Source organism: Capra hircus, chromosome 2 (genome assembly GCF_001704415.2).
Source record: "Capra hircus breed San Clemente chromosome 2, ASM170441v1, whole genome shotgun sequence".
Lineage (NCBI taxonomy): Eukaryota > Metazoa > Chordata > Mammalia > Artiodactyla > Bovidae > Capra > Capra hircus.
In genome coordinates, this window is record NC_030809.1 from 51,449,121 (window position 1) to 51,461,702 (window position 12,582).

The following is a 12,582-nucleotide window of genomic DNA, read 5'->3' on the forward strand; positions in this document are numbered from 1 at the left end:
CACATGATTTGAATATTCATAATTGGCTAAAATGTAAGAAGTAGAGCAGTACAAGTTAATCCATTTAGAGTTAGCTCTTCATTGTTTAGCTTGTTCAAGTAAAGTGTGAAACTGTTTACCTTTAAGCATTTTTTTTTCAATTAGGTAATTAAAGATGCAATTCTTGCCTATACACAACGTGAACGAATTAATTGGGTAAGAGAGTGGCCTGGACAAACAGTTCTCTGTGTATCTCAAACGTTTTGGACATTAGAAGTACAAACAGCTATTGCAGAAGGACAAGAGGTAGGTTTTTATTACCCCGAGGTTTTTCAACATTTCTTTAATAGTGATTATTGCCAAAATACAATTATTCTAAAAAATTAAGACCATCTACCCAAAAGCCAAGGATCCTGGAGCCTCAATCTTGTTATTATATACATTTTTATGCTTTCAAAAATAGTGATAATAGGACAAAGAAACTTCCTAAATTTAGAAGGATTAGGAAGAATTACATAATATAATTCTCTTTTATGCCCTCAATAAAACTACACTATGAAGTTGCTAAGTTGCTTCAGTCATGTCTGACTCTTTGCAACCCTATGGACTGCAGCCCGCCAGGCTCCTCTGTCTATGGGATTCTCCAGACAAGAATACTGGAGGGAGTTGCCGTTTCCTACTCCAGGGGATCATATACCCATGTGAATGCAGAGTTCCAAAGAATAGCAAGGAGAGATAAGAAAGCCTTCCTCAGCAATCAAGGCAAAGAAATAGAGGAAAACAACAGAATGGGAAAGACTAGAGATCTCTTCAAGAAAATTAGAGATACCAAGGGAATATTTCATGCAAAGATGGGCTTGACAAAGGACAGAAATGGTATGGACCTAACAGAAGCAGAAGATATTAAAAAGAGGTGGCAACAATACACAGAAGAACTGTACAAAAAAGATCATGACCCAGATAATCATGATGGTGTGATCACTCACCTAGAGCCAGACATTCTGGAGTGTGAAGTCAAATGGGCCTTAGAAAGCATCACTACGAACAAAGCTAGTGGAGGTGATAGAATTCCAGTTGAGCTATTTCAAATCCTGAAAGATGATGCTGTGAAAGTGCTGCCCTCAATATGCCAGCAAATTTGGAAAACTCAGCAGTGGCCACAGGACTGCAAAAGGTCAGTTTTCATTCCAATCCCAAAGAAAGGCAATGCCAAAGAATGCTCAAACTACCGCATAATTGCGCTCATCTCACACAGTAGTAAGTGAGTCAGTCAATCAGTTCAGTCCCTCAGTCGTGTCCGACTCTTTGCGACCCCATGAATTGCAGCATGCCAGGCCTCCCTGTCCATCACCAACTCCCGGCGTTCACCCAAACTCTTGTCCATCAAGTCGGTGATGTCATCCAGCCATCTCATCCTCTGTCGTCCCCTTCTCATCCTGCCCCTAATCCCTCCCAGCATCAGAGTCTTTTCCAGTGAGTCAACTCGTTGCGTGAGGTGGCTAAAGTATTGGAGTTTCAGCTTTAGCATCAGTCCTTCCAAAGAACACCCAGAACTGGTCTCCTTTAGGAGGGACTGGTTGGATCTCCTTGCACTCCAAGGGACTCACAAGAGTCTTCTCCAACACCACAGTTCAAAAGCATCAATTCTTCTGCACTCAGCTTTCTTCACAGTCCAACTCTCACATCTATACATGACCACTGGAAAAACCATAGCCTTGACTAGACGGACCTTTGTTGGCAGAGTAATGTCTCTGCTTTTGAATAGCTATCTAAGTTGGTCATAACTTTTTCCAAGGAGTAAGTATCTTTTAATTTCATGGCTGTAATCACACTAGCAAAGTAATGCTCAAAATTCTCCAAGCCAGGCTTCAGCAATACATGAACTGTGAACTTCCAGATGTTCAAGCTAGTTTTAGAAAAAGCAGAGCAACCAGAGATCGAATTGCCAAGATCTGCTGGATCATCGAAAAAGCAAGAGACTTCCAGAGAAAACATCTATTTCTGCTTTATTGACTATGCTAAGGCCTTTAACTGTGTGGATCACAATAAACTGTGGAAAATCCTGAAAGAGATGGGAATACCAGACCACCTGACCTGCCTCCTGAGAAACCTGTATGCAGGTCAGAAAGCAACAGTTAGAACTGGACATGGAACAACAGACTGGTTCCAAATAGGAAAAGGAGTACGTCAAGGCTGTATATTGTCACCCTGCTTATTTAACTTATATGCAGAGTACATCATGAGAAACGCTGGACTGGAAGAAGCACAAGCTGGAATTAAGATTGCTGGGAGAAATATCAATAACTTCAGATATGCAGATGACACCACCCTTATGGCAGAAAGTGAAAGAGGAGAGTGAAAAAGTTGGCTTAAAGCTCAACATTCAGAAAACTAAGATCATGGCATCTGGTCCCATCACTTCATGGCAAACAGATGGGGAAACAGTGGAAACAGTGTCAGACTTTATTTTTCTGAGCTCCAAAATCACTGCAGATGGTGACTGCAGCCATGAAATTAAAAGACACTTACTCTTTGGAAGGAAAGTTATGACCAACCTAGATAGCATATTGAAAAGCAGAGACATTGCTTTGCCAACAAAGGTCCGTCTAGTCAAGGCTATGGTTTTTCCAGTGGTCATGTATAGATGTGAGAGTTGGACTGTGAAGAAAGCTGAATGCAGAAGAATTGATGCTTTTGAACTGTGGTGTTGGAGAAGACTCTTGAGAGTCCCTTGGACTGCAAGGAGATCCTGGGAAGCCCTATGAAGAGAAGATATTAATTGACTTGTTTTGACTATTTTTATTTTTTCTATTATTTTTTAGTTAATATTTTGAGTAAAGCTTGTTTTTAGTTATTCTAGAAGATATATGAATTTACTATTATTAATTGAATTGCTATTATTAATTAAAAACAGAAACTGCATTCAGTGCAACATTCTTATCCTTAAAGTAGGATTTCAAGCAGATCAACTTTCACTTGACTGATGGGCCAATCAGAATCCAGCGATTGCAAATGTTGTTTAAAACCATGAATTTTAAACATGTTTTTTTACGTGGAGTTTGGCCTTATTGTCTGTGCGGTATTGGGGAACACTGAGTGTTGGGTTTGAGAGTCTTGTATTCTTTGTAAGCAAGCAGATGTCATAGAGGAACAAGCTGAGTAACACCTGCTTAGTTCATTCCAACTTACCACTTCTCCTCTGGGAAAGAATAAAGATGTGGGGCAGGAAATCAGGGATTTTAGGGGAAAAAGTCTTTCTTCATGGAAATCAAAGCACGGGGATAAGGGTTTCTCTTACTGCAATAAGCCCTTGATACTCCTGGACTCTTGGCTCTCTGTCTCCATGTGCATTTTTCTTTTTTTCCCCAATGAGTCCAGAAACTTTAGTTGTCTTCTCATTGTGAAGCTACCATTCAGCCACCTCCCCACACAAAGGGATTCCTCCATTGCCAGTGTGGGTTACTGGGGATATGTGTAGCCTTCTGGTTCTTACTCCTTGCTGGCCCCAAACCATCAGGACAGCTTTTTCATTCATTGTTGTGGGAAATAGAGGGGACAAAGAAACAAGTTTGTTGTGAGCAAACTGGGCAAATTCACGGGCATCTTCCATGTTTCTTCAGTTTAAATGTGGTGTTAATTAAACTGCACCCGTCTGCCAGAACCGTATTTTTCTCTGGTAAGAATAGGTAGGAGTGGAAGTAGAGGATTTAAGTGTAAACCTTTCTTGTTTCTACTTACCTCCCAAGCATAATTTGAATCTCAAGAGACACACAGTTCAAGTCATTCCATTTCAATGTGTCCTCTCCTCAAAAATGCTGCTGCTGCTGCTGCTAAGTCGCTTCAGTCGTGTCCGACTCTGTGCGACCCCATAGACGGCAGCCCACCAGGCTCCCCCGTCCCTGGGATTCTCCAGGCAGGAACACTGGAGTGGGTTGCCATTTCCTTCTCCAATGCATGAAAGTGAAAAGTGAAACTATCTGCCTGCAATTCTTACCATATCGTATAAAGATACAAATAGTTTCCCCCCCACACCTTGGTTTACATCAGTATCCACTGATACTGAGATGAGGTTATTTATTCACTCATTTATTAGTTTACTCCATTTTTTCTGTCGCTTAATATGGTACACATATAGAACTATTCACACAGAAAGACAAACAGAGAATCCATGCCTTGAGTGACTGTTATTCCAGGGGAACTCAGCTTCATAGATGTAGGTCCTCTAAAGCTGTAATTTAGTGGGATTTAGAGAGTCTTTGCTGTTGCTTGCTAGATTGTTCTCTTCTGTTGTATTTTGTGGTGTTTTACATAGCTAAATTTCATGGAATGAAATTAAGCTTTGTATGTGTCCTTAAGAATTCTTTTCTTTTTCCTCTGCTTGTGAATACTCTGCATCAATATGCCCTTCATCTGCTCCTGTGTGCCTTGTCCCTGTCACATCACATGCATATTTGGTTTATTTAAGTTCTGTAGCAGCATCAGGAGGGGCACATGTTTTAGTATTTGAAAGCACTGATGATTTAAGAAAATTTAATATGTAGTTCTATCTTGGGAGGATAGCATATGTTTTTGTGTTTTATGTGTTGATAACTTTTTCCTTAATTAATGTGTGGTTCACATCTGAAGCCAATGACTTTACTTGAGTAGCTGGAGACTTCTTGGCAGCCTCAGAGAAGACTAGGCATTTCCACTCGCTGCAGACACCCCAAGTTGTCTAGAGCTTAATGCTATAATGGCACCTTGTTGTACATCCTGCTCCCAAAGGACCTGTTCCCCTCAGGATCCATTTCCATTTATTTATTCAAAGAATATTGACTGTGGAACTAGTCAGTATGAGGCATTAGAGGGGCTAAAAATGCATGAAGTAATCAAAACTTGGGTTATTGAAAATATGTATATGATTTTGAGTAAATGTATCATTGTGCATATCACCAATTCAATGGACATGAGTTTGAGCAAGCTCCAGGAGTTGGTGATAGTCAGGGAAGCCTGGTGTGCTGCAGTCCATGGGATCGGAAAGAGCCAGACATGACTGAGTAACTGAACTGAACTGAGATATGATAAAAATATTTTATTCCAGACCAGATTTATTTTGGCAGATTATATAATTGTAGTTATTTTTAGATTCATTAGTTTACTGTACAGAACAGTTTACAATGAAGAAAATATAACAAAAACAATTTGGTATCATGATTTTTTCAATTTAGCCAATCTGAATTCTCATTGATTCATATGATATAGTTCCTAAAAAACTTAATTTATCCCAGTTTGAAGCTAAATTTTAGTCCTAAGTCTGGCTTTTCCAGTAAAGTAAAAATATATTCTGCTAATGTAAATAGTTAATTCTTGTTGTTCAGTCGCTAAGTCGTGTCTGTGACGTAATGGACTGCACCACACCAGTCTTCCCTGTCCTTCACTATCTCCCGGAGTTGGCTCAAACTCATGTGCATTGAGTCAGTGATCCTATCCAGCCATCTCATCCTCTGTCGCTGCCTTCTCCTCCTGCCCTCAGTCCTTCCCAGCATCAAATCGTACTCAGAAGCTTTTGGTACTCACAGCTCCCTGTGAGTACTAGGACTCATGGGATCTAAGACAGAGCATTTGGAATTAGGCTCTCTGTTCATCACTCTTGCAGTTTCTCTTTTGTTGTCTGTTTTTCATCTCTGCTGGTCTCTATGGGCTTTATTCTGCAGTGAGGGTGAAGGCTTTCAGTAACTTCAGATTGGTGTACTCAGAGTCTTCCAAGTCTTGTGAAAAGCACTTTTCTTCCTATCAGTATAGTAGTCCTTGGAAAGAATTGTAATTTGCTCTGTTAGTCACACATTCCCTCCTTCATGTTGCTTTGGAGATGGGACAACATGATTGACAGCTCACCCCAACCACAGAACATACAGGCCTGAAAAGCGGAAAGGGAAGGATGTTGGATAGCTACAGACCATGTATGTTTACTTTGTCTGGCCTGATTGAGATTGTTCACCTAATTTATTTTTCTTGTTCAGTTGCTAAGTCATCTTCGACTCTGGGACCTCATAGACTGTAGCATTCCAGGCTCCTCTATCCTCCACTGTCTCCTGGAATTTGCTCAGATTCATGTTCGTTGCGTCAGTGGTGTTATCTAACCATCTTATCCTCTGCAGCCTCTTTCTCCTTTTGCCTTCTATCTTCCCCACTGAAAGATTTTTCAACTGAAAGATCGTTGCCATTGAAAACCTAATACCTTTGTAGTAAAAAGAAATTGATTAAGTTATGTAGTATTTCAAGTTATGATAAAAATGTAGATAATACTTACTCTACTCTGTATGTGTGCTAGGTCAACAAATTTTTGTTCAAAGGGGTTCTGACCACATTGAGTAATTATATCTTATTTTCTTTCAGGCCCTTGAGGAATATTTGGAAAGATGTAACAAGCAAATTGATGATATTGTCACCTTGGTTCGTGGCAAATTGTCCAAGCAAAATCGTGTTACTCTGGGAGCCCTTGTGGTGCTGGATGTCCATGCTAGAGATGTTCTCACAACACTTGTTAAAAAGAAAGTTAATGATGACTCGGACTTTGAGTGGTTAAGTCAGCTTAGGTACTATTGGCAAGTAAGTAATATTACTGAATGTTATTACACAGCAATTTCAGATCACAACTGTTTAATTTGTACTTGCTAGCTTACATCGGTGATAGTATTGGTAATATAGGATTTTTCTTGCTGATGGCTGACTATACCCAAACAAGCCTTCACCACATTGAAGATTAAGGCAGCCAAAAACTGTATGTCATGTGTAGGAAAACTATGTGTGTATCTATATCCAAATATATAGTTACATAGAAATAAATATTCACATATAGACACACACAAACTGTGAGGAATTATAAAAACTTACTCAATTGAAATTAGTCATTATGCTTGCTGAATCTGCAAAATGTTGAAACTAATCAGTTTAAATTTTTTTTTGATTCCTGATACATCTAAAGAATGTACAAATCAGAATGTTTTAGTCTGATTTAGTCATCAAACTTTTCTCGTATTGATCAGTTGAAGGAACCTGAAATATGATCTGGAGGAAGGCTGTTATCAGCGGATCTGGGTGGCTGGTGATGGCGGTCACCATCAGGGAAGCAGGAGGAGCAGAGACAGTACAGTGAACAAGGTTCGGCCTGTTGAGAGTGGGAAGAGAGAGCTGATGATTGGAGATACAGACTCAAAATTTCTCATCATAGTCACTTTTGTGAAAGGTTTTGGGGATGTATGGAGTGGAAGGAGAAGAGATAAAAGAACCAGAACCCTGGAACACTGTATGAGGCTGTGTGCATAGTGGTTAGGAGTTCAGACTGTGGAATCATAGTTTCTAATGCTCTATCTTCCCCTTACCAGTTGTGTGACTTTGGCAAGTTAAGTTGCTCTCTTCAGGCACCAGCTTCCTTAGATATAAAATGGTGATGATGATAATACTCTATAGTGAAAACTCGTGAAATAAATGATTGAAAATATAGAAGAATAATGAACTATCTAAAAGAATAATTAAGAATGCTGCTGCTGCTGCTAAGTCGCTTCATTCGTGTCCGACTCTGTGCGACCCCATAGACAGCAGCCCACCAGGCTCCCCCGTCCCTGGGATTCTCCAGGCAAAAACACTGGAGTGGGTTGTCATTTCCTTCTCCAATGCATGAAAGTGGAAGGTGAAAGTGAAGTCGCTCAGTCGTGTCCGACTCTTAGCGACCCCATGGACTGCAGCCTACCAGGCTCCTTTGTCCATGGGATTTTCCAGGCAAGAGTACTGGAGTGGGTTGCCATTGATCCCATTTATAATTGCTCAAAAAAAAAACAAAACAAAACTAGGAATAAATTTAACCAAAAAAAGTGAAGGCCCTATAAACTGAAACTATAAGACACTAATGAAAGAAATTTAAGACATGAATAAAGGGAAAGATCTGTGTTCATGGATTGGAAGGATTAACATTTTTAAAAGGTCCATACTTCTCAAAGCAATCTACAGATTTAATACAATTTCTATCAAAATTCCAATGGCATATTTCACAAAAAACAGAACAATCCTGATATTTTTATGGAAACAGGAAAAACCCCAAATAGAAAAGCAGTCTTGAGAAAGAGCAAAGCTGGAAGCATCACATTTCCTGATTTCAAGTTATATTAAAAAGCTAAAGTAATAAATGAAGCTAAAGCTGAAGTAATAAAACCAGTATGGTATTGCCATAAAATCAGACACATAGATCATTGGAACAAAACAGAGTCCAGAAATAAATCTACATATGTATGGTAATTTATGACAAAGGAACCAAGAATATAAAATGTGGAAAGGACAATCTCTTTAATAAATGGTGTTGGGAAAACTGGAAAACCACATGCAAAAGAATGAAGTAGGACTGTTATCTTACATCATACCTCAAAAATAATTCAAAATGGATTAAAGAATTGAGTGTAAGATCTGAAACCATAAAACTCTTAGAGAGGTAAGCACCTTGACTTTGGTAATAGGGATTTTTTTTTTTTAATTTGACACTCAAATCAAAGGCAACAAAAGCAAAAAAAAAAAAAAAAGCCACACACAAGTGGGACTACATCAAACTAAAGGCCTTTTGTACATCAAGAAAGACCATCAACAGAAGGAAAAGGCAACCTACTGAATAGGAGAAAATATTTTCAAATTATATATCTGATAAGAGGTTAAATCCAAAATAAAGAACACATACCATGGGATCTCACTTATATGTGGAATCTAAAAATCAAAAGAAAATAAAACAAAGAACAACACGAAACAAGCTGATAAAGAAAACAAACTGGGGGTTCCCAAAGGCTGGGGGTGCGGGTTGAGAGGTGAGAGAAATGGGTGAAGGGAGTCAAAAGGTTCAAACTTCCAAGTACAAAACAAGTAATTCATGGGGATGTTATATACAGCATGACAACAATAGTTAATAAGATTGTTTTGTATGCTAAGAGTAGATCTTCAAAGGTCTCACAGGAAAAAATTCTGTTACTATGTATGATGATAAATGTTGATTTATTATGATGATCATTTTGTAATAAATGTAAAATGGAATCATTATGTTATGTACCTAAAGCTAATATAATATTGTATGTTAATTATACCTTAATAAAGTAGTGTTAGCAAACTTAAAGAAAATATGAGAAAGAACAAATATATTTTCCAAAGTTCTGTGAGAAAAATTGAGGCCAGTGACTTCAAATCTTATCCAAGGAAATTAGATGTCGAATTGTTCTACTGAAGTAAATGATGTCTGAAAAGTGAATTTTAAAGATATTGTTTATAGTATGGCTATTATTTATTAAAGAGCTTGAGATTTCATAGTATTTTAATTTTACAGTTTAAGCTAACTTCATTTTATCTGATTTATATTAGGAAAATAATTTAGAAACAAAGATGATCAATGCTGGCTTACGATATGGATATGAATATCTGGGCAATTCCCCTAGGCTGGTTATTACTCCACTCACAGACAGATGTTACAGGTAAACTCATTAATTTAAAGATCTAATTGGAAAAAAACTTTCACTCATCTCTAGATCATTTAATTTTTTTAAGGACCAAAATATATCCTCTGTTGTCTTTCCTGGACTATTAATTCTTTTCTCAACTTGACTTCAATTTCTTTCTCTGCTGACTTCTTCCTCTTGGCTCTAGACCTCTCAGCCCTAAGTATTATTGGGCAGTGCTATTACTTTTTTACATTGTTAGTTTCTCCTTCCTTCTTGAAAGTTTTTGACTGTTCCTTTGGATCATCTGAGGCATCCTGTTTCATCCCTTGAATTGTATTTTCATGGAGTGCTTTGTGTCATGCTTCGTGGTTTCCTGAATGTTCTCATCTACTCTTAGACTTTTTAAAAAACTTGTTTATTTATGTATTTGGCTGCACGTGGTCTTAGTTGTGGTACGTGGGAGGCTTGATCTTTGTTGTGATATGAGAACTCTTAGTTGTGGCATGTGGGATCTAGTTCCCTAACCAGGAATTGAACCCGGGGCTATCTGCATTGAGAGCTTGGAGTTAGCCACTCGACCACCAGGGAAGTCTCTACTCTTTAGGCTTTAACAGCCTGCATCCTGAAGATCCCCAAACCAGTGCCTCCAGCCAAGGCCTCTCTCCTGTAAGGTTTCACCACACACATACTGGTAGATGTCTCCATTATGTATCTCATGGGTATTTACATGTACATTGTTTTCTGTTGTCCTTCTGAATAATAAAAGACCTTTATTTTTAACTTCCAGTTTCCATTCACCATATTCCAGATTTGTTAAATACTATATTAAACTTCATTTTTTCATTTTCTTCCAACATAACTAGTTTATTGACTAAACTAGTTTCAGGATGCAAGCAGAAAGCAGTTTTATCCTTTTTTATCACTATTCTTTTAAACTTGCTCTATCAAATAGTATCCCCATTTATGGATAAAATCTAGGATACTCTACTCTTTCTCAGATATTCCCTACTCTTTCTGGTGACTCTAATATATTAATAAATAGAGTTATTCTTTTCAGATGTTAAAAGTCCATTTAGGTATAAAATCAGTTACTATTTTTCATCTGGTTTAAAATATCCCTTCCTCCCAGTTCAAGCTTGACTCAAGCTTGTGGCCTGCATTTGGGAAGGTATTGCTAAATGTGGTCAACCTTTTGTCATTATTATCCCTATCCATTGCGCCCTCCCCTCAGTAGCCCTTCTTTTGGCTTCTCCAGTGTTGGAAGTCAATAGAGGAGAGGTGAAGGAAAGGAAGAGGTCGGTTTACAGGTGACAGGTGTCTGGGGTGACAACTATCTTTTGCTATCTAGTGCCCTCCATGATGGCACAAGTTCAGATGTTCCAGATGTCCCAAGGGATGTTTATGTGGATTTGGGGAAGCCCTCAGTCACCTGATCGTCCCACCTGTGGAAAATGCTGTCTCTGGCTGGCTGCTGGTGACTTTTGCTTCAGCCTCCACTGAGGTCGACTACACACAGACCCTCTTCCTGGGGTCTTCTCTGATTCTATGTGGGTCTACTGCACCTGGGCCCACCCAGCTTAACTCAAGGCTGGCTCCCTACCAGTGGGATCTAGATCTTGTCAGATGATGCACATGTGTTTTGCCATCAGTAAGAGTGTATCTTTCTTACTGTCCCTGTTTTCTCCTACTCTGCCATCAGCAGAAACTGCAGGCATCCTCTTGACTAAATATTTTAAAGCTCCCAGCTTGGGGGTTTAGTTAAAATCCTGATACAAGCTGATCTCTATTTATATATTGTTACACATTTTTACAACTAATATGTAGGTGAGTGAAGTGAGTGAGTGAAGTCGCTCAGTCATGTCCGACTCTTTGTGACCCCATGGACTGTAGCCTACCAGGCTTCTCAGTCCATGGGATTTTCCAGGCAAGAGTACTGGAGTGGGTTGCCATTTCCTTCTCCAGGGGATCTTCCCAACCCAGGGTTCGAACCCGGGTCTCCCACAATGTAGGCAAACGCTTTACCCTCTGAGCCACCAGGGAAGCATAGGTAGATTTGCCAAAAATTTTATCATCATCTTTACTCACCATGGCTTTTTCCTTTGTCTAATTTTTGGTTTAATTTTTCTCCTTCTGAAGCAATAACTTTTAGTTATTGTTTAAGTGAGGCTCTGCAAGTAGTGAGCTATACCAGTATTTATCTAAAAATGCCGCTTTGTTTAGTTGCTCAGTTGTGTCTGACTCTTTGTGACCCCATGGACTGCAGCACGCCAGGCTTCCCTGTCCTTCACCATCTCCCAGAGCTTTCTCAGACTCATGTCCATTGAGTTGGTGATGCCATCCAACCATCTCATCCTCTGTTGTCCCCTTCTCCTCCTGTCTTCAGTCTTTCCCAGTATCAGGTTCTTTTCCAATGAGTCGGCTCTTAGTATTGGAACTTCAACTTCAGCATCAGTCCTTCCAGTGAATATTCAGGACTGATTTCCTTCAGGATTGACTTGTTTGATCTCCTTGCAGTCCAAGGGACTCTCAAGAGTCTTCTCTAACACCACAGTTCAAAAGCATCAATTCCTTGGTGCTCAGCCTTCTTTATGGTCCAACTCTCACATAAATACATGACTACTGAAAACACCATAGCTTTGACTATATGGACCTTTGTTGGCAAAGTAATGTTTCTGCTATTTAATAGGTTTATTGTAGCTTTTAATATGCTGTCTAGGTTTGTCATAGCTTTTCTTCCAAGGAGTAAGCGTCTTTTAATTTCATGGCTGCAGTCACCGTCTGCAGTGATTTTGGAGCCCAAGAAAATAGTCTGTCACTGTTTCTATTGTTTCCCTATCTCTTTGCCATGAAGTGATGGGACCAGCTGCCATGATCTTAGTTTTCTGAATGTTGAGCTTTAAGGCAACTTTTTCACTCTCCTCTTTCACCTTCATCAAGAGGCTCTTTAGTTCCTCTTTGCTTTCTGCCACAAGGGTGGTGTCATCTGCGTATCTGAGGTTATTGATATTTCTCCTGGCAATCTTGATTCCAGCTTCATCCAGCCCTGCATTTCGCATGATGTACTCTGCATATAAGTTAAAATGCCTCTTGCTCTTCTTTTTTTCTTGGTCTTCACTATATTGTTGTTGTTCAGTCTCTCCGTTGTGTCCAACTCTTT

General features: G+C 39.2%; 1 protein-coding gene across 1 annotated transcript in view; it reads left to right on the top strand.

Annotated features, from left to right (window-relative positions):
- Positions 1-12,582, top strand: part of DNAH7 (dynein axonemal heavy chain 7) — a 260,268-nt gene that overhangs the window by 95,569 nt on the left and 152,117 nt on the right. The window contains exons 22-24 of the mRNA XM_005676291.3: positions 145-285; positions 6,355-6,567; positions 9,349-9,458. Of these exons, the coding sequence (XP_005676348.1) occupies positions 145-285; positions 6,355-6,567; positions 9,349-9,458 (464 nt within the window). The remainder of the gene's footprint in view (positions 1-144; positions 286-6,354; positions 6,568-9,348; positions 9,459-12,582) is intronic.